Source organism: Chiloscyllium plagiosum, unplaced genomic scaffold (genome assembly GCF_037043375.1).
Source record: "Chiloscyllium plagiosum isolate Xiang-an unplaced genomic scaffold, Cpla_swu_hap1 HiC_scaffold_37, whole genome shotgun sequence".
In the NCBI taxonomy this organism is placed as follows: Eukaryota; Metazoa; Chordata; class Chondrichthyes; order Orectolobiformes; family Hemiscylliidae; genus Chiloscyllium; species Chiloscyllium plagiosum.
This window is the reverse complement of record NW_028270175.1, coordinates 45,359,904-45,386,357: the sequence shown is the minus strand read 5'-3', so window position 1 is coordinate 45,386,357 and position 26,454 is coordinate 45,359,904. Positions and strand designations below refer to the sequence as shown.

The following is a 26,454-nucleotide window of genomic DNA, read 5'->3' as shown; positions in this document are numbered from 1 at the left end:
CTGCTCCCAATCCACATTCCTCAGCTCCTACCAAATTTTGCTATAGTTGGCCTTCCCCAATGTAGCACTCTTCCTTCAGGACCACTCTCATCTTTGTCCATGAGTATTCTAAAATTTACAGAATTTTGATCACTATTCCCCAAGTAATCCCCAGCTGAAACTTCAACCACCTATCCGGGCTGATTCCCCAACACCAGTTCAGTATGGCCCCTTCCTGAGTTGGACTATTTACATAATCCTCTATTAAACCCCCTCCATTGTGTTCAATGGAGTTGCTCTGATTAATTATCAAAATGCCCTCATTTATACCTCTGATTCCACCTGAAATTCTTATAGTCTGATTGGCTTCAGGCTTTTCAGCATCATTAGGTTTTAAATTTGATTGACTTTGAAGGGCTGAGTGTTTAGTTTAAATCAATTGGTCAAATTGGAATTGTCAAAACAGCAACCAAAACTCAGTTATCCACTTACCAGCCAATTGTTACATGTAACTATTTTGGAACAGCCTGTATCCCAGTTGTTCTGTATACTGGCAGCATTTGCCATACTTTAAACTTAGAAAAGCATCTTCTGTCTTAAACTGACCATGCATTCTTTTGACGTTGTAATACATTTACAAAACAAAGCTTTTCACTATCCCTAGGTACATGTGACTATAATAAATCAAATCAAATTACAAAGATGTGCAAGGTCTACAGAATGAGGATAGTGTGTGCAACCAACTGGGCCAGGCCTTGCACCCAGGGTAAGGGAGACAGGATGTTTCTGAATTATGTTCAAGAGACCAGTATGTTCTCAATTCAATGCTTAAAGACGCAATTCTGGATATGGTGCCTGTGAATGAGGGAGCCCAATGAATTAAGAGTGTGTGGATAAACAGTTGAGTAAGAGTGATCATCATATCATTAATATTGGATTAATGAAATAACTGCTCAGCGGCTGATCCTATCACCAATTCACTTGTTATTTACATGCTCTGGATATAGATTTGCTTGCTGAGCTGGAAGGTTCATTTCCAGACGTTTTGTCACCTTACTAGGTAACATCTTCAGTGGGCCTCCGGGCGAAGCACTGTTGACAATTCCTGCTTTCTATTTATATGTTTGGGTTTCTTTGGGTTGGTGATGTCATTTCCAGCTGTGATGTCATTTCTTGTTCTTTTTCTCAGGTGGTGGTAGATGGGGTCTAACTCGATGTGTTTGTTGATAGAATTCCAGTTTGAATGCAATGCTTTTAGGAATTCTTGTGCGTGTCTCTGTTTGGCTTGTCCTAGGATGGATGTGTTGTCCCAGGCAAAGTGGTGTCCTTCCTTATCTGTATGAAAGGATACTAGTGAGAGAGGGTCATGTTGTTTTGTGGTTAGTTGATGTTCATGTATCCTGGTGGCTAGCTTTCTGCCTGTTTGTCCAATGTAGTGTTTGTTACAGTTCTTGCACGGTATTTTGTAAATGTCATTAGTTTTACTTGTCTGTATAGGGTCATTCAAGTTCATTAGCTGCTGTTTTAGTGTGTTGGTGGTTTGTGGGCTACCATGATGCCAAGGGATTTGTGTAGGCTGGCAGTCATTTCCAAGATGTCTTTGATGTAGGGGAGAGTGGGGCTTGGGTTTCTGGATGTGTTTTGTCTGCTTGTTTGGGTTTGTTGCTGAATAATCAACAGACTGTGTTCATTGGGTACCCATTCTTTTTGAATACACGGTATAGGTGATTTTCCTCTGCTCTGCGTAGCTCCTCTGTTCTGCAGTGTGTTGAAATAATGTTCTGATGCAGCTTTGTTTGTGGATGTTGGGATGATTGCTTTTGTAGTTCAATATTTGGTCCGTCTGTGTTGTTCTCCTGTAGACGCTAGTTTGAAGTTCCCCATTGGCTGTTCGCTCTACTACGACATCTAGGAATGGCAGTTTGGTGTTGTTTTCCTCCTCTTTTGTGAATTTTATGCCAGCAAGGGTATTATCGATGGTCTTGAAGGTTTTCTTTAATTTGTTTCATTTAGTGATGACAAAGGTGTCATCCATGTAGCGGATCCAAAGTTTGGGTTGGATGCTTGGCAGAGCTGTTTGTTCGGATCTCTGCATTACTGCCACTGCTAAGAACCCTGATATTGGAGATCCCATGTGTGTTCCATTGGTTTGTCTGGAGGTTTTGTTGTTGAAGGTGAAGTGTGTAGTAAGGCATAGGTCCACTAGCTTGACAATACTGTTGTTGCTGATGAAGTTAGTGGTGTTTGGTGTGTATGTCTTTGGGTCTTCTAATTGTGTAGTCAGTGTTTGCTTGGCCAGGTTAACGTTGATTGTTGTAAACAGGGCTGTTACATCAAAGCAGACCATTATTTCATCCTCTTCAATCTTAGTGTCTTTAATGGTCTTCAGGAATTCTTGGGTGGAGTGGATGGAGTGGCATGAGTCTTCTACTAAGTGTTTTAGACCTTGGTGTAGCTCCTTGACCAATCTGTAAGTTGCTGTTCCAGGTAGCGAGACTATGGGTCTGAGGGCTCCTGGTTTGTGAATTTTGAGTAATCCGTAGAAGCATGGTGTGTTGGATCCATCTGTTTTCATTTTTTAGAAGTCAACCTTATTTATTTCTCCAGATTTCTGAAGGTTTTTGAGTAGGGGTGTGATTTGGATCTCTAGCTGTGGGGTCGGGTCCAATGCCACTTATTTGTAAGTGTTGGTATCTGGAAGTAGTGCGTTCGCTTTCTCAATGTAGTCTCTTCAATTTAGAATGACTGTCAAGCGTCCTTTGTCTGCAGGTAGGATAACAATATTTTTATCTTTTTAAGGCTTTCCAGTGCTTTCCTTTGTTGTGTATTGAGTGTGTTTCTTTCCTTTTTTCTGCTTAATGTTGTTGCGACTATCAGTCTGATAGTTTGCTGGGTTTCTTCTGTGAGTTGGTTGTCTTTTAGTGTAGTTTCCAATGCTGCTAAGAAATCTTTCTTGTCCGCATCTTGGTAGTTGTAAATTTAATCCTCTTACATAATCCACTTACAGCTTTTTCAGTGTCTGTTAAGGTTCGGTCAGATAAGTTTTTTTATCCAAGTTTCTGTGTTGTCAGTGTTGTTACTTTGTGTAAGTTTGTCTAGTTTTTTTTTGCATGGCGAGTTTTTTCATTTTCTGTGTTTGTTGGTGTCCAGCATCTATGGCTTGTTGTACTGTGTCTGTTCATTCATGATCTGTTACATAAGTGAGCAAAGATTTTTGGTGCAAAATTTCCCGGTTGTATTTACAGAGTCTGTTAAGGGCATCACGAATCATTTCTCAAAGCATTCTGCAGTCGTTTTGCTCTGCTGTTCTTTTGGCTAGTGGGGTGTTCATCCTTGCCTGCAGAGTATGAGATGGACAATGTTGACTGAGTCACATTTGTACTGCCACGCATGTGGTGGGTGGCGACCTCATGTACAGTGGTAGCATCCATTACCTGCAGGCAAGAGTGCCCCGAGGCATGGTATGTTGGTGAGACCAAGTAGATGCCACACCAACGGATAAATGGACACTGCGCAACAATCGCCAGACATGAATGTTCCCTCCCAGTGGGGGAACATGTCAGTGGTCAAGGACATTCGGCATCAGCTCTTCAGGTGAGCGTTCTCCAAGGCAGGCTTCAGGACTCGCAACAACGCAGAGCGGCCGAGCAGAGGCTGATAGCCAAGTTCGGTATCCATGAAGATGGCCTCAACCAGGATCTTGGGTTCATGTCACACTTCAGGTTACCTCACTACACTCTCACACACAAGCACATGCGCATGCACACACGATCACACTCACACACTTACGCAGATCCTCTCTCATACACATGCTCTTTCTCAGACACACACACTCACTTACACACACAAATCCACTCAAAACCCTCTCACAAGCATATACTCCGTCAGAATCGTGCACACATTCTATCAAGCATGCACACAAACACACTCTCACACAGTCTCTCCCTCCCTCCCACACACATACACAACACACCCTCTCTCCCACACACATACATGAGTCTATGGGATAAATTTGCATTTGCACATTTGTGTTTGCAAATACATTCTATTTTGTTCAAAAACACACACAATCTGTAGGCAGTCAGTCAATGTGGCATTTTAGAAATTCCTACTTTACAAATAGAACTAATCTGACTCACAATTGGAATACAGGCACGCTCTAACCTCACACCTTTAATGCATTGTCTGAGCTGAGACTTCATCTTATTTTTTATAAAACCTTAATTTATCTCGGGAATGTGACTTGAAAGAAGTTCTGGGAATTACATACTAATTAATAGAAAACTGCAACCCATTCCAAGTGAATCTAGATTTGTTCAATACATCAATCAGTTGTGTGACACTTTGATCTCTTACTATAAATTCTGTGTGCTATGATTCTGCCCCACTAGCTACTTGACGAAGGAGCAGTGCTGTGAGAACCTGTACTTCCAAATAAATCTGTTGGACTAGAACCTGGTGTTGTGTAATTTTTAATTTTGTCTACCACAGTTCAACATCAGCACCCTCCACATATTTTAAAACTAGCAGAACTATGGTCACTGGTCCCAAAGTGTACCCCCACTGACACCTCAGTCACCTGTCCTGCCACATATTCCCAAAATCAGGTCGGGTTTTGCCCCTTCCCGAGTAGGATTCTTTATATACTGCTTGGGGAAACTTTCCTGAATGCACTTAACAAATTCCACCCAATCTAAGCCTGAATACTATGGCAGTCCGAGTCTGTGATCGGAAAATTAAAATCCCTGACTATGAACATCCTATTGCTGTTGTGGTTCTGTTCGCCGACCTGGGAATTTGTGTTGCAGACGTTTCGCCCCCTGTCTAGGTGACATCCTCAATGCTTGGGAGCCTCCTGTGAAGTGCTTCTGTGATGTTTCCTCCTGCATTTATAGTGGTATGAATACCACTATAAATGCTGGAGGAAACATCACAGAAGCGCTTCACAGGAGGCTCCCAAGCACTGAGGATGTCACCTAGACAGGGGGCGAAACGTCTGCAACACAAATTCCCAGCTCGGCGAACAGAACCACAACAACGAGCACCCGAGCTACAAATCTTCACCCAAACTTTGAACACCCTATTGCTCTTGCCACTCTTCTAATCTCCCTGCATATTTGTTCTTCTAATTCCCATCGACTATTTGGGGGCCTATAGTAAATCCCAGTTACGTCACCATCCCTGTCTTATTTCTTAGCTTCACCCACAAAGTCTCACTGGATGATCCCTCAGTTATTTAATCTCTGATTACTGCTATGATACTTGCCTTAATCAAGAAATGTAACACACCCTTCCCTCTTTCCTCCATTTCTGACCCACATAAAGCACCTGTACCCTGCCACATTAAGCTGCCAGTCCTGTCCCTTCCTGAGTCATTTTTCTGTAATGGTGATTATATACCAATCCCACATACCTATCCAGGCCCTGAATTCATCGGCCTTACCTGTCAGTCCTTTTGCATTGAAATAGATGCAGTTTACTCCAACAGACCTCCCCTATCCCTGTCATGTTCCAGCCTGACCTGTCTCTTCAACTTCCTATTTCTGATTACTGTATCCCCTTCCAGCCTTGCACTTCCTTCCCTTCTGTTAAGAATCCCACACCCACCAATTTAGTTTAAACCCTCCCTTGTACAACTAGTAAATCTGCCCACTCCAGTTCCTCTTAAGCAGGTCACTTCTGCCCCACAGAGGATCCCAATAATCTAAGAATCTGAATTCCTGCCCCCTGCATGAATTCTTTAGCCATGCAGACATGTCACAGACAAGTTGAGTGAGTGAGCAAATATATGGTAGCTGGGAAAAAGCTTCTGACTATCCAACCTATCTATGACTCTCAGTCAAGGCATGGAGTACAAGGCTGTAGCTAAGATGGTGCTGTAAGTGGCAATGTATAAACTTTTCACTGTATTCATTTAAGTACATGTGACAATAAAGCTAATTCAGTTCAATTCAATTCAAATGTGAGGAATTGTGCAAGGCAGCTCTGGGCTGGCACTGCTTGTCCAGGCTTTTAAAGATGCCTCTGATGAACTGAATACAGTTGTTTCTGGGATATCTGTTGAGTGGCCAATTCATCTGGGAACAGTGTGTGGTAAATTTGGACTGAAATAGGTCATGAGTGACACCATTGGGATGTGGTAAGTAAATAATGGTAAGATACAGCAAAACAACTTGCTAGGTGTCATGGCAAAAAATGCTGCAAAAACGTCAAATGGACACAGAGTTAGCCAAAACACCAAAGATTCATTCTACCATCTTTCCTGATTTACTTCTAATTCCAGACATTCTATCGGAAATCTGCCCAAATACATTGCCAGGCTCTATCTGATTGTCCAATACAGAGGAGGCTCCACACTGTCAACACCCAGCATCAGTCAGCATTATTGCTACTTTTAGCTTTGAGCTGTTAAAATATTTTCTACAACATTATTACAAATTAGAGAAGAATAATCCGATATATACTGCTGTTAGTTTGTGTTTTGAGGAAGTGTTGGGTTGAACATTCTTTTGATTCTTAAAGACAAACTTAAATTGACCTATCTGCTTCAGAAAGAACTGAGACAGGTTGGGAAGGAAAGATGATTTCTACTTGGCTTGGTTTCTGTGTCACTATGCTTTTAGCAGTAACTTATTTTAAGGTGTGAAGTTTTGTTTGCTTGGGATAAGGTGAAGATTACAATGTTTTTTGTAGAATGAGCAAGATAAACCTCCCCCCTCACCTCCCTCCAAGGCCCCAAAGGAAACTTCCATATCCGCCATACATTCACCTGCACCTCCACACACATCATCTATTGCATCCTCTGCACCCGATGTGGTCTCCTCTATATTGGGGAGACAGGCCGCCTACTTGCAGAGCGTTTCAGAGAACACCTCTGGGACACCCGGACCAACCAACCCAACCACCCTGTGGCTCAACACTTCAACTCCCCCTCCCACTCCACCAAGGATATGCAGGTCTTTGGACTCCTCCATCGCCAGACCACAACAACACGACGGTTGGAGGAAGAGCGCCTCATCTTCCGCCTAGGAACCCTCCAACCACAAGGGATGAACTCGGATTTTACCAGTTTCCTCATTTCCCCTCCCCCCACCTTGTCTCAGTCAAATCAATCGAACTCAGCACCGCCTTCCTAACCTGCAATCTTCTTCCTGACCTCTCCGCCCCACCCCAGTCTGACCTATCACCCTCACCTTGACCTCTTTCCACCTAACGCATTTCCGACGCCCCTCCCCCAAGTCCCTCCTCCCTACCTTTTATCTTAGCCTGCTGGACAAACTTTCCTCATTCCTGAAGAAGGGCTTATGCCCGAAACGTCGATTCTCCTGTTCCCTGGATGCTGCCTGACCTGCTGCGCTTTTCCAGCAACACATTTTCAGCTCTGATCTCCAGCATCTGCAGACCTCACTTTCTCCTCAAAGATGTGGCTGCTCCTGATTCTGAATTCTCCTTGTTGCTCTAATCCACAAGTAAAGAGCAAGTCTCCAGCTGTCTTTTAAAAACTGAATCACTGTGAAGATTGTGATTTGTTTTTAACATCTGCCTTCATCTTTCCAGCTGTTTATCAATTTAAACAATGGTACTGTGACTAACAGCTAAATTGAAGCAAGAGCTTGACAGCCATTGCTTGAACTGTCTTTGTGATGATTCAGTTCCTTCATGTTGTCGGACTCAAAAACATACCCAGGTCTATCCACGTGATCTGATAACAGCTTCAACAAAAAGGTGCTCACAGTAAATAAAAATGTTAATACCCAGACTAACTTTCACCAGTGCAAAGAAGCTCATTTAATTTAAAAATGTCTTTTCATGACTGGAGTCCTGTGGCCAGTGGAGTGCCACAAGGATTGGTACTGGTTCCACTACCTTTTGTCATTTATATAAATGATGCGAGCATAAGAGGTACAGTTAATAAGTTTGCAGATGACACCAAAATTGGAGGTGTAGTGGACAGCGAAGAGGGTTACCTCAGATTACAACGGGATCTTGATTAAATGGGCCAATGGGCTGAGGAGTGGCAGATGGAGTTTAATTTAGATAAATGCGAGTTGCTGCATTTCAGAAAAGCAAATCTTAGCAGGACTTATACACTTAATGGTAAGGTCCTAGGGAATGTTGCTGAACAAAGAGACCTTGGAGTGCAGGTTCATAGCTCCTTTAAAGTACAGTCACAGGTAGACAGGATAGTGAAGAAGGTGTTTGGTATGCTTTCCTTTATTGGTCAGAGTATTGAGTACAGGAGTTGGGGGATCATGTTGCAGTTGTACAGGACATTGGTTCAGTCACTGTTGGAATATTGCGCGCAATTCTGGTCTCCTTCCTATTGGAAGGATGTTGTAAAACTTGAAAGGGTTCAGAAAAGATTTACAAGGATGTTGCCAGGGTTGGAGGATTTGAGCTATTGGGAGAGGTTGAATAGGCTGGTGCTGTTTTCCCTGGAGGCTGAGGGGTGACCTTAAAATTATGAGGGGTATGGATAGACAAAGTCTTTTCCCTGGGAAGAGGGAGTCCAGAACCAGAGCGCAAAGGTTTAGGGTGAGAGGGGAAAGATATAAAAGGAACCTAAGGGGAAACTTGTTCACGCAGAGGGTAGTATCTGAATGACTTGAGGTTTAGCATAGAAAGTGGGAGACTGACCAGAAGTATATCGGAATATTCAAAAGCAACAGTTAAAAAAGGCACAGGTGAGGGCTTCAGCAGCAGATGAGTTGAGGCAGGGGCAGACTCAGGACTACAAAGTGGTTAGCGCAAGCCAGCCAGTTAATGTCCTCCTGGGAATTGTCAGTGAGATGAACTGTGATATCTGAGCCATTTGTATATCATATCCTATCAATCAATTCACCGAGAGAGAATGAAAAAAGGATAGTCCCAGAAAGCCCGCAGAATCATAGAATCCCTACATTGTGGAAGCAGGCCATTTGGCCCATCAAGTCCACCCCCACCCCTACCCTATCCTTATAATTTACTGACACCCATCGTCCACCTAGTCTGCATAACTCTGGACATGACTTGGAGATGCCGGTGTTGGACTGGGGTGTACAAGGTTAAAAATCACACAACACCAGGTTAAGGTCCAACAGGTTTAATTGGAAGCGCTAGCTTTCAGAGCACTGCTCCTCATCAGGTTGTTGATGAACCATTGTTGAAGGAGCAGTGCTCCAAAACCCAGACTCTGACTGCACTGCAAAAATAGGCATGTGTAAAATAATCTCTGGAACCTGATGGATCTCACCAAGTTGTATGTGGAGTCAACAGCACAGGGAGGGGTATAATGCATTACGTAACACACTTTAGTGCAACAGCTAACAAGAGCACCATGATGCTATTGGCATGGCACCAGTAACTCATTACTTGCTCATCACTGCAATAATTTGGAATGCAATACATTGTACAGTAAAATGCAAAGCTGAGTTTCAGGTTTAGTATTTACAGGTTAGTATTCCGATGCTGTGAGTGAATAACCTTCTTACATACCAGGAAACTATTGTTGTCATGAATTGAACAAAACAATGTAATATCTTGTTTATGTTCAGCTCCTGTAACAATACAATTATACAAATTCTGTGATCTCAAATATAACTAAGATTCTTTCAAAATTTGGCTGCTTTTGTAAGGTCCAATACCAGCATTAATTATCACGGAGTAGAAAACAGGCGCACACGGTAATCAAATTAAAAACATTTCGATCAGCTGATCAAACCCAACACTTCACAAATGTATCAACAAAACAAAAAAAAAGTTTTCTAAAAGAACAAACATTTCTTGTGGCTTTTTTGGAACTGTTGATTGAAAGTCAAAACAGCACTTATGTTCCTTCTTATAGTTTGCAATTCAAGTAAATATTAACAGATAATAATCACATAAATTAGCAGTTTAAACCACCTCTTAGACTACTGCAAATCAAAAGTCTGCTTTGTCATTGGTGTTTCATGCATTTCAGAACACTTTAAAAAGCAATCATGACTGAGCCCGGAAGTGTCAACATTCAGATCAAACCTTAATGATGGGGGGAAAGAAACCATGAGAGTAATAGCCAAGTGGTATGGGCATAGATTTGGACAGGAAACAGCAATCATTGAAAAATTTACTGAGGAAAGGTCAGCAAGACATATTCCAAAATGTCAAGTTCCATGATGGATAAAAGAAATATTATTTTCTCCCTGGGCTGTACTGTTTTCTTTGGAATAATCAGAGGACTTCATATTGGCATCATACTATTTGAATTGCCATTTGTATTTTTAACTCAGGTAAAGCAGCAATCTCCAAACATCAGAAAATTGCAACTAGTGAACTGGAATCAGGGTTAAAACCCTTCTGATCTTCTTATGTGACTAATAAGGCTTCTCACTGAGTATTTGATGGATGAATAAGTGAACACACTCTTACCTTGGCACACAGTGCCATTCTCCACAGACTCGTAGCCAGCTTTACACATGCAGCGGCCAATTGGGACCATCCACTCGCCGTCTCCGTTACAGTACAATTTGATGGGCACATCCACTTCCTCAGCATTCGGAATACAGGTCCCACGGGCCACTACCAGGGATGTGCTTTCTGCTCCCGATAGGGTCTTCTGGAAAATTGCCCCATTTTTGATCACCAGTGGGCACATTCGGTAGAAGACCCTGACTGCAATCAGGGACATGCATCCTCCATAATCCTGAAACGCCAAGTAAAAGCCATTCTTTGACACTGGTCCAAAACTACGGACCTCCGTGTTGATTTTCATCACCCTCCCTCCCAGATCCACCTGGGAAAAACTTTCATCTGCTGCAATCGTATCAACTTTTATCCAGGGATTTTCCATCCAGTATGGAGTTATCTTGGTTGCTGAATCTGTATTAGATTCATAATAATAGAGATTGAATGTCTCTTTACAAGAGCCAGGAACATTGGGAATGCTGCTACAATCCCGTACAGAAAACTTCATTTCCACATGAATACGCTTAGCCCCTTTTCGCTTGATATATTTGGTGCGCAACCAATTGTTCTGACTGGCTTCAAACACATTGCAGACTTGGTACGTCCTTATTGTGTTCATAGACTCATCGTATCCACTGACTTCCTCCCACTGTAACAGAAAGGGTAAATGAGTGAGAATCACCGACACTGGTAACAGTAGTGCAATGTAATCCAATGATTATTTCACAACAAAAGACTCTTGTGTTGATCAGACTGCAGCCACACAATTGTGAAATATCTTTCATGCAGTTTGTTCTCTTGGGATTACAACCTCCTTTACCAAATGAGCCCAGTTACAAAGTGATGAGATATTCCCATTGTTAACTGTGTTGAAGTGATCATGTTCAGCTGTCTCAGCAGAGCTTTCAACACGTTGTTATACACTGGCGCAGGAGCATTATGTCAAGTTGTGGGTCACGCGCAATGGGATGTGGAGGGTATTGTAAAACCCCATTCCCTGCTTCTCTTCTACCACTGCCTCTATCTATATGCCAAGGTCCCTGGAAAGGGAGCATGCAATGTTGACTGCCTTAAAGATTCTGCAACCAGTGGACATTTCAACTACTCGAATACATTATAAAACATAAGGCAATAAGACAAAGGAGCAGAATTGGACCATTCATGCCATCAGGTTTGCTCTGCCATTTGATTATGGCTGATATATTTCTCAATTCTGTTATTCTACTCTTCTGTAATCTTTGATTCCATTATTAATCAAGAATATATCTATCTCTGCCTGGGCAATGAATTCGACAGATCCCCCATCCTCCAGCTGAAGAAATACCTCCTCTTCTCAGTTCTAAAAGGTTGTCCTTTCAATCTGAGGCTGTGTCCTCACCTCCTAGTCTCTCCTACTAGTGGAAACATCTTCTCCATGCCCACTCTATACATGCCTCTCAGTATTATGGAAATTTCAATGAGATGACCCACTCATCCTTCTAAACTGCATCGACTAAAGATCCAAAGTCTGTGTAAAGGACATTGGTTAGGCCACTGTTGGAATATTGCGTGCAATTCTGGTCTCCTTCCTATTGGAAAGATGTTGTGAAACTTGAAAGGGTTCAGAAAAGATTTACAAGAATGTTGCCAGGGTTGGAGGATTTGAGCTATAGGGAGACGCTGAACAGGCTGGGGTTGTTTTCCCTGGAGCGTCGGAGGCTGAGGGGTGACCTTATAGAGGTTTACAAAATTATGAGGGGCATGGATAGGATAAATATACAAAGTCTTTTCCTGGGGTGGGGGAGTCCAGAACTAGAGGGCATAGGTTTAGGGTGAGAGGGGAAAGATATAAAAGAGACCTAAGGGGCAATGTTTTCACGCAGAAGAGGATACGTGTATGGAATGAGCTGCCAGAGGAAGTCGTGGAGGCTGGTACAATTGCAACATCTAAGAGGCATTTGAATAGGTATACGAATAGGAAGGTTTGGAGGGATATGGGCCGGGTGCTGGCAGGTGGGACTAGATTGTGTTGGGATATCTGGTCGGCATGGACGGGTTGGACCAAAGGGTCTGTTTCCATGCTGTACATCTCTGTGACTCTATATGACAAGCCCTTTACTCCCAAGATCATTTTTGTGAAGTTCCTCTGGAGCCATTCCAAAGCAGAACATTCTTCCCTAGTTATGGGGCTCACAATATTCTAAATGCAGTCTGACCAGAACCTTATACAGCCTCAGCAGTACATGCCTGCACTTGTATTCTAACCCACTCAAAATAAGTGCTAACATTACATTTGCTTTCCTAACTGCCAACTGAATGTGCAACTAATTTTTCAAGAATCCCAAATTAGGACTTGCAACTCCCTTTGTGCTTCAGGTTTGCAAAGCCTTTCCCCATAACCTTATAATTTCCCACATTGTATTCCATATGTTCCTTTTCCCAAGTCCTTCTGCAGCCTCCTTGCTTCTTCAGCACTATCTTCACCTCCAGCTAACTTTGTATCAACTGCAAAATTAACAATAATGCCCTTAGTTACTTTGTTCAGATTGTTAATGTATAGCACGTATAGTTGCGATCCTAACATTGACCCCTATAGAGCAACACTAGTCCTGAAAAAGACTATTTATCCATGCATACCAATACTTTGCTCTTATCTTATTTAGTGGCCTCTTATGCTGCATTTTATCAAAGACTTTTTGAAAATCCAAGTAGTTTGCTATACTGACTCTCGCTTTGTTTAATTTGCTCATTACTCCTTCGAAGAATTGTAATAGATTTGTCAGGCTTGATCTCCCCTTGATGAAGCCATGCTGACTCAGCTCCATTTTACAATGCATTTCCAAGTATTCTGCAATGGGTGTCTTTGAAAATAAAAGCATGTTCCTAAATAAATTTTTGGCCCAGTTCTTCCTGTCCATCTAATTTGTAACAACCATCATGAGCAAGAAAAATGATGTGGAGAGCAAAATAACCAATTATGATCGCTGACTCAGCAAAGAGTTTAGCATTTGTAATGACACAGTTTATAAAGATTTCATTGATTAAACTCCAATGGAAAGGGAAAGTAATATTTTCAAGGATACTGCTAAAGATCATAAACATTTTAATGAAACTTTAGTGGGATAAGGCAAGGGACAAATGCAGCATCGTCACACATAGAGTTGTTGAGTTGAAAGTGAATGTACAGTGTGTGTATATTACTCTTTCTGCCCGTAAAGGACAAGGACCTGTATTTTAATATACGTAGCTTCCAGTATACACAAATGTGCCATACCGCAGGTCAGACTGACAATCTTGAATTGGTCAGCAGCTCCACACATTCAGGAATATCCAACAAATATCCATACCTATCACCTTGATGTCAATAGTGGGAAACTGATTGAAGCAATAATATGTGATAAGTTTATACGAGACAGTCAACATGGCTTTGTCAAGGGCAGGTCACGTCTGACAAAGTTAATTAGTTTTTGATGAGTGTTCACAGGCAGAGGATGAGGGTAGTGCTGTGGATGTTGTGATTTGGACTTTCAGAAAGTATTTGATAAGGTTGGTAAGGAAATTACAAATATTTGGGATTGATGGGTCCTTGGCAGCATGCATGACAAGCTGGATGAAAGATAGGAAACAGAGGGTAAGTGTAGATAGGTACTTCTCAGACTGGAGATGAGTTGAAAGTGGTGCTTCCTGGGTGTCTGTGTTGGGACCATTGCTTTTTCTATCATTGCTATCACTTTCTATGATTGCTGTCATTGCATGATAGTGACCATCGCATGCAAGCGTAAGGCGAGGCAAGTAGTGCAGGAGTCCCCCTAGGTCCATCCTAATAGCCAACTGGTACTCTGTGTTCTTGAGACGGTGATAATGCCTCAGGGAATTGCAGCCAAAGCGAAACCCTCAGCACATTAGGTCCTTCAGCTGTACAGAGCTGAGAGATAAAAGGTGGTTAGGACTGTAGTGATAGGGGAACAGAGAGGCACTTCTGCAGCTGCTCTAGTGACAATGGGATAGTGTAATGCCTCCCTGTGCAAGGGTCCTTCAGGTTACTGAGTGGCTGTAGGGAATTTAGTTGGCGGGGTGGGAGAAAGCGGGGCGGGGGAGGGAGTGGAGCAGTGGAGAGGGAACTAGTTCACGTTGGTCATGATACGCTGTTGTACCAATGACATAGGTAGGAAGAGGAATTAAGTCCTGAAGTATGAATTTAGAGAGTTAGCAGCCAAATTGAAAGTACTACCTTTGACAAGTGGTAGGGAGGCTAGGAATTGGCAGATTTAGCAGTTTAATACTTGGCTGAAAGAGTGGAGTAGGAGGGAGTGCTTTAGATTTCTGAATAACTGAGAACGTTTCTGGGAAGGTGGACCTATTCAAGAGGAATGGTCTTCACCCAAACAATATTCTTACTGGTGATTTTGCTCGCACAGTTGTGTGGATTTTAAACTACTTTGGCAGGGGGGTGGGAACCTAAGGGAGGTTCTGAGTTAGATTAGATTCCCTACAGTATTGAAACAGGCCTTTCTGCCACACCGACCTTCCGAAGAGAAACCCACCCAGAACCATTTCCCTCTGACTAATGCACCTAACAGTCTCTTTTCCTCACTGACCATGTGGTCCCTGCCTTTATTCTCTTCCTCCTTTTTAAAGTGCCATTGGGGTAATGTATTAGCATGGTTAACTAACAGAAAGCAAGGACTGGGGATAAATAATGGATTCCAGGTAATCCAAGGTTGAGGAGGGGAAAATTTGTGGTTGTAGGAGCTGATCCTTTTTTAAGGTATTTTAGGTGTTGGAGGTGATTTCCTTGAATTCCAGGAGCAGCAATTACTGTTTTATAAGTTGTTGCATTGTTTTGGAACTCTAGAGGGAGAAAAGATCAAAACAATGAGGAAAAGAGAGAGATATAAACCTACACGGCTGTCTGACACAGCAGTGAATCTGAACAGCTACTGCTTTTGCTGTTTCAGTTCAAGTATATCTGGACATCGGAGTACATCTAAGAAAACGTATCTAACAGTGAAATTCGCAACAGGTACAGGAGCAGATAAGTGCATGGCTTTTAGGTGCAACCTTGCTGTCTCTTTTTAATAGTGAGGAGAGTGGGTTCTTTTTGGTTATATGTTTTATTGAGATCTGTCTCTTGATGAAAATTTAAAAATATATAACATAGGACTAAATTAGACTGGATGAGTGTTTTTTAGAGCAGTAAGACAGTGCTGTTTTCTGCAGATTGTTAATGCGAGAAGATGACCTTTAGTTGAGTGATGTGCTCTTCCTGTTGAATGTGGGAGTTTAGGGAGAGTTTCCATGTTACTGATGAGTACGTCTGCAGTAAGTGTGTTTGGTTGCGAATCCTATTGAATTGCATGGAGAGGCAGTTAGAGGCAATGAGGAATTTATAGGAGCTGGGGGGTGTGATGGATGACAGTTATAGGAAGGGAGAAAAGCTGCAGATACAGTCAGGTAGATGGGTTACTGCCAGGATAGGTGGGTGGGGCGGGGGCAGGTAATGAAGGAATCTCCTTTAGCTATCCCCATCTCAAACATGTATCTTGTTTTAGAAAATGCAAAGGGTGATGGATTCTCAGAGGAATGTAGCATGAATAGCCAAGTTTCTGGTAGTGAGACTGGCTGTAATATAACAAGGGGTACGTCAGGTTCCAAGCAATCGAATGTGAGAAGAGACTCTCTAGTCAGGGGCACAGACAGACGTTTCTACAGCCAAGACTGAGAAATAAAAATGGTGTGTTGCCTACCTGGTACCAGGATTAAGAATATCTCACAGAGAACGCAGAATATTCTTAAAGGGGAGTGGGACGAGCAGGAGGTCATTGTACACATTGGAACTAATGACATCAGAAGGAAAAACGATGATATTCTGAAGGGAGAAAATGGCAAGTTAAGTTGGAATTTAAAAAGGAGGTCCTCAAAGATAGTAATATCTGGATTACTCCCGATGTTACAAGCTAGTGAGGGTAGGAATAGATGAATGCGTGGCTGATGAGCTGGTACAGGGGAGAAGGGTTCATATTTTTGGATCATTGGAATCTCTTCTGGGGTACAAGTGGCCTATATAAGAAGGATGGATTGCACCTGAATTGGAAGGGGACAAATGTTCTGGCAGAGAGACTTGGTGGAGCTGCTCAGGAGGATTTAAACTAGTAAGGTAGGACCCAGGGAGATAGTGAGGAATGAATCAGTCTGAGACAGGTACAGTTGGGAAAAGGAGCAAGTCAAACAGTCAGGGCTAGCAGGAACAAAGCAGAAAATGAGGTAAACTGCATTTACTTCAATGGAGGAAGTCTAACAGGAAAGGCAGATGAACTCAGGGCATGGATAGGAACATAGGTCTGGGATATCATAGTAATTACAGAGATGTGGTTCAGGGATGGACAGAACTGGCAGCTTAATGTTCCAGGATACAAATGCTACAGGAAGAATAAAAGTTTGGGCAAGAGAGGAGGGGGAGTGGCGTTTTTAATAAGGGATAGCATTACTGCTGTACTGAGGGAGAATATTTCTGGGAATACATTCAGGGAAGTTATTTGGGTGGAACTGAGAAACAAGAAGGGATGATCACCTCACTGGGATTGTACTATAGACTACCGAATAACACCGAGAAAAAACTTTGTAAGGAGATCTCAGTTATCTATAAGAATAATACGGTGGTAATGGTAGGGAATTTTAACTTTCCAAACATAGACTGGGCTGCCATAGTGTTAAGGATTTCGATGCAGAGGAATTTGTTAAGCATGTACAAGAAAATTTCCTGACTGAATAAGTGGATGTACCCACTAAAGAAGGTGCAAAACCTGACCTACTCGTGGGAAATGTGACTGAGGTGTCAGTAGGGGAACACTTTGGGGCCAGTGAACATAATCCTATTAATTTTAAAATAGTGATGGAAAAGGATAGACTGGATCTAAAAGTTGAAGTTCTAAATTGGATGAAGGCTAATTTTTATGGTATTAGACAAGAACTTGTCTCAGTGCTGCTTCACTGCTGTCTCACAGCACCAGGGACCCAGGTTAAATTCCTGATTCGGGCAGCTGTCTGTGTGGAGTTTGCACATTCTCCCTGTGTCTGTGTGGGTTTCCTCCGGGTCCTCTGGTTTCCTCCCACAGTCCAAAGATGTGCAGGTTAGGTGAATTGGCCATGCTAAATTGCCCATGATGTTAGGTGCATTAGTCAGGGGTGAATGTAGGGGAATGGGTCTGGGTGGGTTGCTCTTCGGAGGGTCAGTGTGGACTTGTTGGGCCGAAGGGCCTGTTTTCACACTGTTGGGAATCTAAAAGAAACTTTCAAAAGCTGAGTGGGGGCAGATGTTCGCAGGTAAAGGAACGGTTGGAAAAAGGGAAGCCTTCAAAAATTAGATAACGAGAGGCCAGAGACAGTATATTTAAAATAGGCTGAAAGGAAAGGCTGGTAGGTGTAAGGAATGCTGGATGACTAGAGAAATTGAGGGTTTGGTAAAGAAAAAGAAGGAAGCATATTTAGGTATAGATAGCAGAGATCAAGTGAATCCTTAGAGGAGTAAAAAGGCATTAGGAGTATATTCAAGAGGAAAATCAGGAGGGCAAAAAGGGGACATGAGATTAGGGTTATGTCAAATAGGGTTAAGGAGAATCCAAAGGGATTTTATTAGTACATTGAGGACAAAAGGGTAATTACAGAGAGAATAGGATCCCTCAAAGATCATCGACATTTTTGGCCGGAACCCTTCTGATGAAGGGTTTTTGCCCGAAAGGTCAATTTTCCTGCCCCTCGGATGCTGCCTGACCTGCTGTGCTTGTCCAGCTACACATTCTCAAGCTCTGATCTCCAGCATCTGCAGACCTCACTATCTCCCTCAAAGATCAGCAAGGCAGCCTATTTATGGAACCGCAGGAGATGGGGGAGATACTAAATGAGTGTTTTGCATCAGTGTTTACTGTGGAGAAGGACACGGAAGATATAGAATGTAGGGAAATAGATTGTGAAATCTTGAAAATTGTCCATTTTACAGAGAAGGAAGTGCTGGATGTCTTAAAATGCATAAAGTTGGATAAATCCCCTGATGAGGGGTACCCTAGAACTCTGTGGGTGCAAAGGACGTGATTGCTACGCCCCTTGCTGAAATCATCGATAGTCACAGGTGAGGTGCTGGAAGATTGGAGGTTGGCTAACATGGTGCCACTATTTAAGAAAGGTGGTAAGGACAAGCCAGGGAACTATGGACCAGTGAGCTTGACTGGTGGTAGGCAGGGAATCCTGAGGGACAGGATTTGCATGCATTTGGATAGGCAAGGCATGATTAAGGATAGTCCACATGGCTTTGTGTGTGGGAAATCATGTCTCATTAACGTGATTGAGTTTTTTTGAAGAAGTAACAAAGAGGATTGATGAGGGTGTGATCTGTATGGACTTCAGTAAAGTGTTTGACAAGGTTCCCCATGGGAGACTGGCTAACAAGGTTAGATCACATGAAATACAGGGTGCAAAGATAAAAGACAAAGGGTGGTGGTGGAGGGTTGTTTTTCAGACTGGAAGGCTGAGACCAGGGGTGTACCAAAAGGATCGGTGCTGGGTTCACTGATTTTTGTCATTTATGTAAATGATTTGGATGTAGACATAAGAGGTATAATTAGCAAATTTTCAGATGACACCAAAATTGGAGGTGTAGTGGACAGCGAAAAAGGTTATGCCAGAGTACAATAGTATCTTGATCCGAATGTCCAATGGGCCAAGGATTGGCAGATGGAGTTTAATTAGATAAATGTGAGGTGCTGCATTTTGGAAAGGCAAATCTGGGCAGGACTTCTGTACAGAATGTTAAGTTCCTGGGAAGTGTTGCTGAACACAGAGATCTTGGAATGCAGGTTCATAGTTCCTTGAAAGTGGACTCTCAGGTAGCTAGAGTAGTGATGAAGGTGTTTAGTATGCTTTCCTTTATTGGACAGAGAATTGAGGGTAGGAGTTGGAAGGTCATGTTGTGATTGTACAGGACATTGTTTAAGGCACATTTGGAATATTGTATGCAATTCCGCTGTTCCTCTTACAGGAAGAAGGTTGTGAAACTTGAAAGGGTTCAGAAAAGATTTACAAGGATGTTGCCAGGGTTGAAGGGTTTGAACTATAGGGAGAGGATGAATAAGCTGTGGATGTTTTACCTGGAGCGTCGGAGGCTGAGGGGTGACCATAAAGAAGTTTACAAAGTTATGAGGGGCATGGATAGGGTAAAGAGACAAGGTATTTTCTCTGGGATGGGAGAGTCCAGAACTGGAGGACATAGATTTAGGGTGAGGGGGAAAGATTTAAAAGGAACCTAAGGGGAAACGTTTTCTTGCAAAGGGTGGTGCATGTATGAAATGAGCTGCCAGAGGAAGTGGTGGAGACTGGTACAATTGTAACATTTAAAAGGCATCTGGATAGGTATATGAATGGGAAGGGTTTAGAGGGATATGGTCCAAGTGCTGACAAATGGGGCTAGATTAATTTAGGATATCTGGTTGGCATGGACAGGTTGCCATAAAGGGTCTGTTTCTGTGCTATACATCTCTATGACTCTATGACTGGAATTGGGTGATTTTCTGGTTGGTGATCAGCGGCTCGTGGTGTGCCTCAGGATCAGTGGGGAATGTAATTGTTTATAATTTACATCGATAATTTCAAGTTGGGGACCAAGTACAGTGTGTCCAAGTTTGCTGATGACACTAAAATGAGTGGTAGAGCAAAGTGTGCAGAGGTCACTGAAAGTCTGCAGAGCAATATAGTTGGGTTATGTGAGTGGGCAAGAGTTTGGCAGATGGAGTACAATGTTGGTAAATGTGAGGTTATCCAGTTTGGTATGAAAAACAACAAAATGAATTATTATTTATAAGGTGAAAAATTACAGTATGCTGCTCTGCATAGGGACCTGAGTATCCTTGTACATGAATCATAAAAAGTTGCTTTGCAGATGCAGCAGGTAAATAAGAAGGCAAACGTAATATTGTGCTTCATTGCTCGAGGGATGGAGTTTAAAAAGGGGGAAGCTATGCTGCAGCGAGTGCTGGTGAGGCCACACCTGAAGTACCACATATAGTTGTGGTGTTTTTACTTGAGAAAGGATATATGGGCATTTGAAGGGTGCAGAAGAAGTTCAGTAGGTTGATTCCGGAGTTGAGAGGGTAGGCTTATGAGAACAGATGGAGCAGACTGGGACAATACTCATTGGAATTTAGAAGAATGAGGGGGAATCTTATAGAAACATATAAATTTATGAAGTGAAAAGATAAGGTAGAAACCAGGAGGTTGTTGCATGGCAGGTGAAACTACAACTAGAGGGCGTAGCCTCAAAATAACACGTAGCAGATTTAGGACTGAGTTGAGGAAGACCTTCTTCACATTAATGACTGTGAATTTGTGGAATTCTCTACCCAGTGAAATGGTTGAGGCTACCTCATTGAATGTTTTTAAGGCAAAGATACATTAATTTTTGAATAGTAAAGGAAATAAGGGTTTCGGTGAGTGGGCAGGTGAGTGGAGTTGAGGGCATGAAAAGATCAGCTATGTTCGTATAGAATGGTGGAGCAGGCTCAAAAGGCCAGATGGCCTACTCCTGCTCCTATTATTAATGTTGTTATGTTATGTTTAGTATGCTTGTCTCCTGGACATATCCTCACTGCCCACCCAACCAAATCATATACTGACACTTTGTTGGTAATGCTAGGCATAGAGTGTTTTGGAGCATAAAGAGAGGAGGACCTCACAGTGACAGCTCTGCAGCTGACCAAAGAACAGTCATCCTAGGTTACTGGCACTGGGAAGACGATCAAAGTTCAGGAACTGCACAGTCCCAGGCAGAAAAGGATCCTGTGGTGTCAGCAATCAGTGACTTTATGCACACAAACAGGGAGGAATATGAGCAGCAGACACGTGTGTGTGTGTGTGTGTGTGAGGCAATGGGCATCATTGTTCAGCACATCTGCATATTAATGAGGTGAGCCTGGCCATTAGCAAGGTGTTTAACAAGCAATAACTCCCCTTAATTAGCAACTTGTCACTGTCTGGCAAGAAATTGGACTCGCTGCTTGCCAAACAACATAAAACATGGAGCAAGATGCTCCTGAAGTTGACTTGGGCTAATTCTCGTCCAATTCTGTCAGAAATCTCACTACAGCCCACATTGCTCAGATTCTGCCCTATGTTTGTTTTCCCTTCTGTTCAGATCCTTCTCCATTGACGATATGGTCTAGACTGCACTCCATTGAGGTGCAGTCAACAGCTGCCCCCCCCCCACCCTCAGAAATCTCCAAAACTGAGTAGCTGTTAGAGTGTTCACTAACCTCAAAGACACCTGCACCTTCTGTTTCATCCTACCCTTTCTGGATGGGCATTCACCTACTATCCTAAATTCTTACTGCTTGTGGAATGACTAACTCCTGGAACATATGATACAGGAAACTCATTCTCCATGATGCAGAGATTTCAGCTTTCTCTCAAGCATGGAAGTTCTGAATTCAAGCAGCTGACATTTCCTGCACAAAAGGCCCTCAGACCAAATAAAGTATCCTGAGGTTCCCACATGGTGCAGAAACTGGACTTGGAGCAAAGACTAAACAGAATTTACATGGAAGTCAGCCTTGATGTGACAAGTTCAAGGAGCTACATTTTAAATAAACTACACATCAGAAGACCATTTGGCCTCTGTAAAAAATAGTTATCCAGTTCTGTTCTCTTTTCCCACCTACCGCAAACTTTTCCTCAAATAGATATTGATTTCCATTTAGACTTTTCTATTAAGTTTGTAAGAAGTAAGAATGGGAGAAGGTCATTCAGCCCATGTAGCTCTTGCACCATTAAATAGGATCATAGTTGATCCGACACTTCTCACATCCACTTCTCTACCCTTTCCCCAAACCCTCGATTCCCTTCTTGATCAAGATGGTTATCTGCTTTTACAATCCTTTGAGATGATAATATCCGACAATGTGGGAAAAAAGAACTCTTCATTGACCCGCTGCTTCTTTTAGCAATTTTCTTTATAATTTGTCTGTATTTTTGAGGAGTCATGTCTTAAATTTCTGTCAATCATTAAAAGCCATCAACAGGATGTGTCCCATGACTGGGACAAGCAGCTGGGGAGAAATCAGCTTCATGAAACAAAGCTTCCCAGATAACTCTATTTGTATATTTTCTTATTTTCAAATGAAATAACAGAAATCATTGTTTCTCTGATTGTTGTATATGATTGGTACATTTACATTAAAAAAGTATGACCTTAGTTACTGACTCTCGCACCTCCTGAAACAGTTTCTCCTTATTTATTCTAAGTTCTTAGTAATTTTGAACACCTCTAATAAATCACCCCTTAACTTCTGTGCTCCATGGAGATCAATACCAGCTTCATCTGTGTGACGACAAAGTGTAAATCCCTCTGCAAATTTAAACCAGACACACAGAGAAGCTTACCTCCTGCTGTAAACTGTTAAATTTTGAGAGGCAAAGAACTATCCTAGAAGTCACTACTTAAAGTAAAAAATAACAATTTTATTATTTAAGTCCAACAGAGAACATTAAAACAACAGCTATTTATAACTCCTTTCTCTTCAAACTATCTTTTACCTCCCACTCTACACTACTGGTCTGATAAAAAGCCCCAATTAAGATTGACAAAAACAAATTCAACTTTCAAAACCAGCCCGCTGTTGAACCTTCTCTTTGTATCTTTATCTGTCGATTTTCTTCTGTCATCTTCAGTATTCTGCTTCACATGTACCCTTCAAAAAGCTCATTCCTGATGAAGGGCTTACGCCCAAAACGTCAATTCTCCTGCTCCTTAGATGCTGCCTGACCTGCTGTGCTTTTCTAGCACCACACTCTCAACACTATTCATCTAGCAGTCTATACTTGTTCGTGCTTCATAGTTTTCCTCCTAACCAATCAAAATGACTGGTTTTAAATCCCAAAAAATTGGATCATTTAATTGGCTTTTATGTTATCATAAACATTATATTACAAATTCGATTGGATTTTGGTATCTTGGGGCATTATTTAAGCGATTTGGCTGAATTTGAATTTGTTTTTGGTTCATAGAAACACAACTCCAGCTATTTGTTTCGACATTTTTACCTTGTTCAGGACACTCTGTTTTCAGTCAGTCCTTGCTAGCTTTTCAACTCTCTTAAAAGGTATAGTAAATGCCTACACCTTTGTAACAGCTGAATCTCCAAAGAATTGAAGTCCTTCACCATTGAAGCACACTTAGAAACAGGAACTATTAAACCATAAGACATAGGAGCAGAAATTAAGCCATTCAACCCCATTCCACCATTCAATGATGGCTGATAAGGTTCTCAACCCCATTCTCCCATTTTCTCCTTGAAGAAGGGCTCATGCCCGAAACGTCGATTCTCCTGCTCCCTGGATGCTGCCTGACCTGCTGTGCTTTTCCAGGAGCACATTTTCAGCTCTGATCTCCAGCATCTGCAGTCCTCACTTTCTCCTTTTCTCCCAGTAAGCCTTGATAATAAAATGAGAGCAGGAGCAGGCTATTCAGTTCTTTGAGCTTGCTTTGCCATTCAACATGGCTGATCCAATGCCACATCCTTGCTTTTTCCCTATACTTGTTGATGCCTTTAAAATCTAAAAAAATTGTCCAACTCTTTCAAATATATTCAGTGACTTGGCCTCTGTAACCATCTGTGAATTCCACAGATTCACTAGCGTTTGAAGGAAGGAACTTTTCCTCTCAGTCCAAAATGGTCTGCACTATTTCCTGACACTGGTTATTAACTGCCTTAACCAAGGAAAACATCCTTCCTGCATGTTGTCTGGCATATTAGAAGTCTACTAATTTAATTGAGTATTTTGACAAGGTCACTGAACATGTTGATGAGGGTAGTGAGGTTGATGTGATTTACACAGACTTAAGGCATTGACAAGGTCCCAGATGGAAGACTGGTCCAAAAGGTAAGAGCCATGGGGTCCAAGGTAAATTGTACAAACTGGATCCAAAGTCCAAACTTGCGGCACGGGAAAAGCACAGCAGGTCAGGTGGCAAGTGTATCCAAAAATTAGTTTGCAAATAGGGGACAAAGACTACTGGTGGCAGGATTAGAATTTGTATTTGAAAGCCTGTGACCAATGGTGTACTACAGGGACTTTTGCTTTTTGTTTTGCACATTAAAGATTTGCCTTAATGACTTAAAGTATAAGGAGAGTGGAAGGTATAATTAGTACGTTTGCTGATGATGAAAACTGGTGGTATTGTTGACAGTGAAAAGATAGTGTCAAGCCATAGTCTGATATTGATCAGCTGGGCAAACCAAGGGCAGAGGGAAATTAATCCTGATAAATGTGAGATGTTGCATTTTGGGAGGGTTAATAAGGGATGGATTTACAGAATGAAGGGTAGGTCACTAGAGAGTACTGACAAACAAAGGGATCTTAGTGTACAAGCCCATAGATCCCTAAAGGTAGCACAGGTAGACAGGGTGGTGAAAAAGGCATACAGGATTCTTGCCTTCATTAGCCAGGTGCAGAATATAGGAGCATGGAAGTCATGTTATAACTTTGGAGGGCATTAGTTAGGCTACAAATGGAATACAATGTGCAGTTCTATTTGCCACACTATCAGATGAACATTACTGTACTTGCAAAGGGTGTAGAAGTTTATGAGTAAATGAGTTTCTGAGGAATCTGTATCATTAAGACTGTCATGTACTCAACTAACTTGTGAACATAACCTTTGCCTCAACTGCCCTTGCAGAGTCTTCCCCAATCTGACTATAACCATTCGATATTGCAGTGTGCCAGCTGGGTGATGACTGTCTCCAGGGCCCTTGGATGGATTATGGCTGCCAGCAAACATGTATTGAGGGCAGAAGTAATGGAGTGGAAAAGTGAGAGGTTTTATATACCAAATACAAGCTCATGTATGTTCAACTGCACATAGTGCCACACGTCTGTGGGCTTGATATGTGTTTGTGGTTGAACAAGACATATATTCATTCGTCCCAATCTGCAAAGTTAGTTACCTTTCTTTTAACGTATCATTTGCCTGTTAACGCATGTTAAATCTGTGTTAATATTAAGTTATATTGAAGTAAAAATTGCAAAGCGAAACCTTGTTGTTGCTAAATCTTTCATTTGGGAGCTGTTCAGTAAGTTTGGTTATTTTGGTTTGCCCCCATTAGAACTGTTTGCAGGCTATTGATTTTTCCCAATCTCATGCTTCCCTCCCTGCCAGCAAATTCCCACCCAGTGTCTCTTCCACCTTTCAGCTATTTGTATTTCCCAGATCCTTAACATACTCCAACACTCCCCTAGATTCTCTCTCTCCCTCGCACCTATAGGACACCTAGTGCTTTGTCTCAGTCATTGCAGAGTCTTCCTCAGCCCCAGCTATGTGCTCTAAGAAAGAACCACTCACTGTTGTCCATTCCAGCCTCTTTCTTTACTTGTGACATCAGCTCCTGCTTCTAGACACTCCCCTACATGAGGAGAGCATGCTAACTCAGTGGTCAGCACTGCTGTCTCACAGCGCCAGGGATCCAAGTTCGATTCCAGCGTCGGGAATCCAAGTCTGTGTGGAGTTTGCATATTCTGTGTGGGTTTCCTCCAGGTGCTCCAGTTTTCTCCCATGGTCCAAAGATGTGCAGGTTAGGTGGATTGATCATGCTAAATTTTCCATAGTGTTCAGGGATATGTAGGTTAGGTGCATTAGTAGGGGAAATATAAAGTAATAGGAAAGGAGAATGGGTTTGGGTGGGATACTCTTCAGAGGATCGGTGTGGACTTGTTGGGCCAAATGGCCTGTTTCACAACTGTATGGATTCTATGTTCTATTTTATGTGTTAAAGAGAATGCCACTCCTCTGGTCTGAGAGCTCCCTGCTTTTACTGGACCCTCAGATCTGAGGCCTTCTTGCTGGCCTCAAAGATCACAAGATTCATTCTTTAGTAATGGTTCTCTGAGGCTGTGGGACCAGTAGTTTGATACTGATTCACCTCTTTACCCTTTTCTTTTTTCCAGCATTGTTAATCATCTCAGCCCTCAACCTGCAAGCTTGTCTCAAATAACCTCACTTCAGCACAAAATTCCCCATAAAACGTCCATGTC

At 42.3% G+C, this 26,454-nt stretch overlaps 1 protein-coding gene and 1 pseudogene across 3 annotated transcripts in view; both read right to left on the bottom strand.

The window, feature by feature from the left end:
- The window catches only part of LOC122540083 (ephrin type-B receptor 2), a 699,339-nt gene that overhangs the window by 302,820 nt on the left and 370,065 nt on the right, over window positions 1-26,454 (bottom strand). For all 3 annotated transcript variants that reach the window (XM_087980658.1, XM_087980660.1, XM_087980659.1), the window contains exon 3: window positions 10,366-11,050. In XM_087980658.1, coding sequence (XP_087836784.1) covers window positions 10,366-11,050 — 685 coding nt within the window. The remainder of the gene's footprint in view (window positions 1-10,365; window positions 11,051-26,454) is intronic.
- LOC148139807 (uncharacterized) lies at window positions 1,667-10,181 on the bottom strand (annotated as a pseudogene).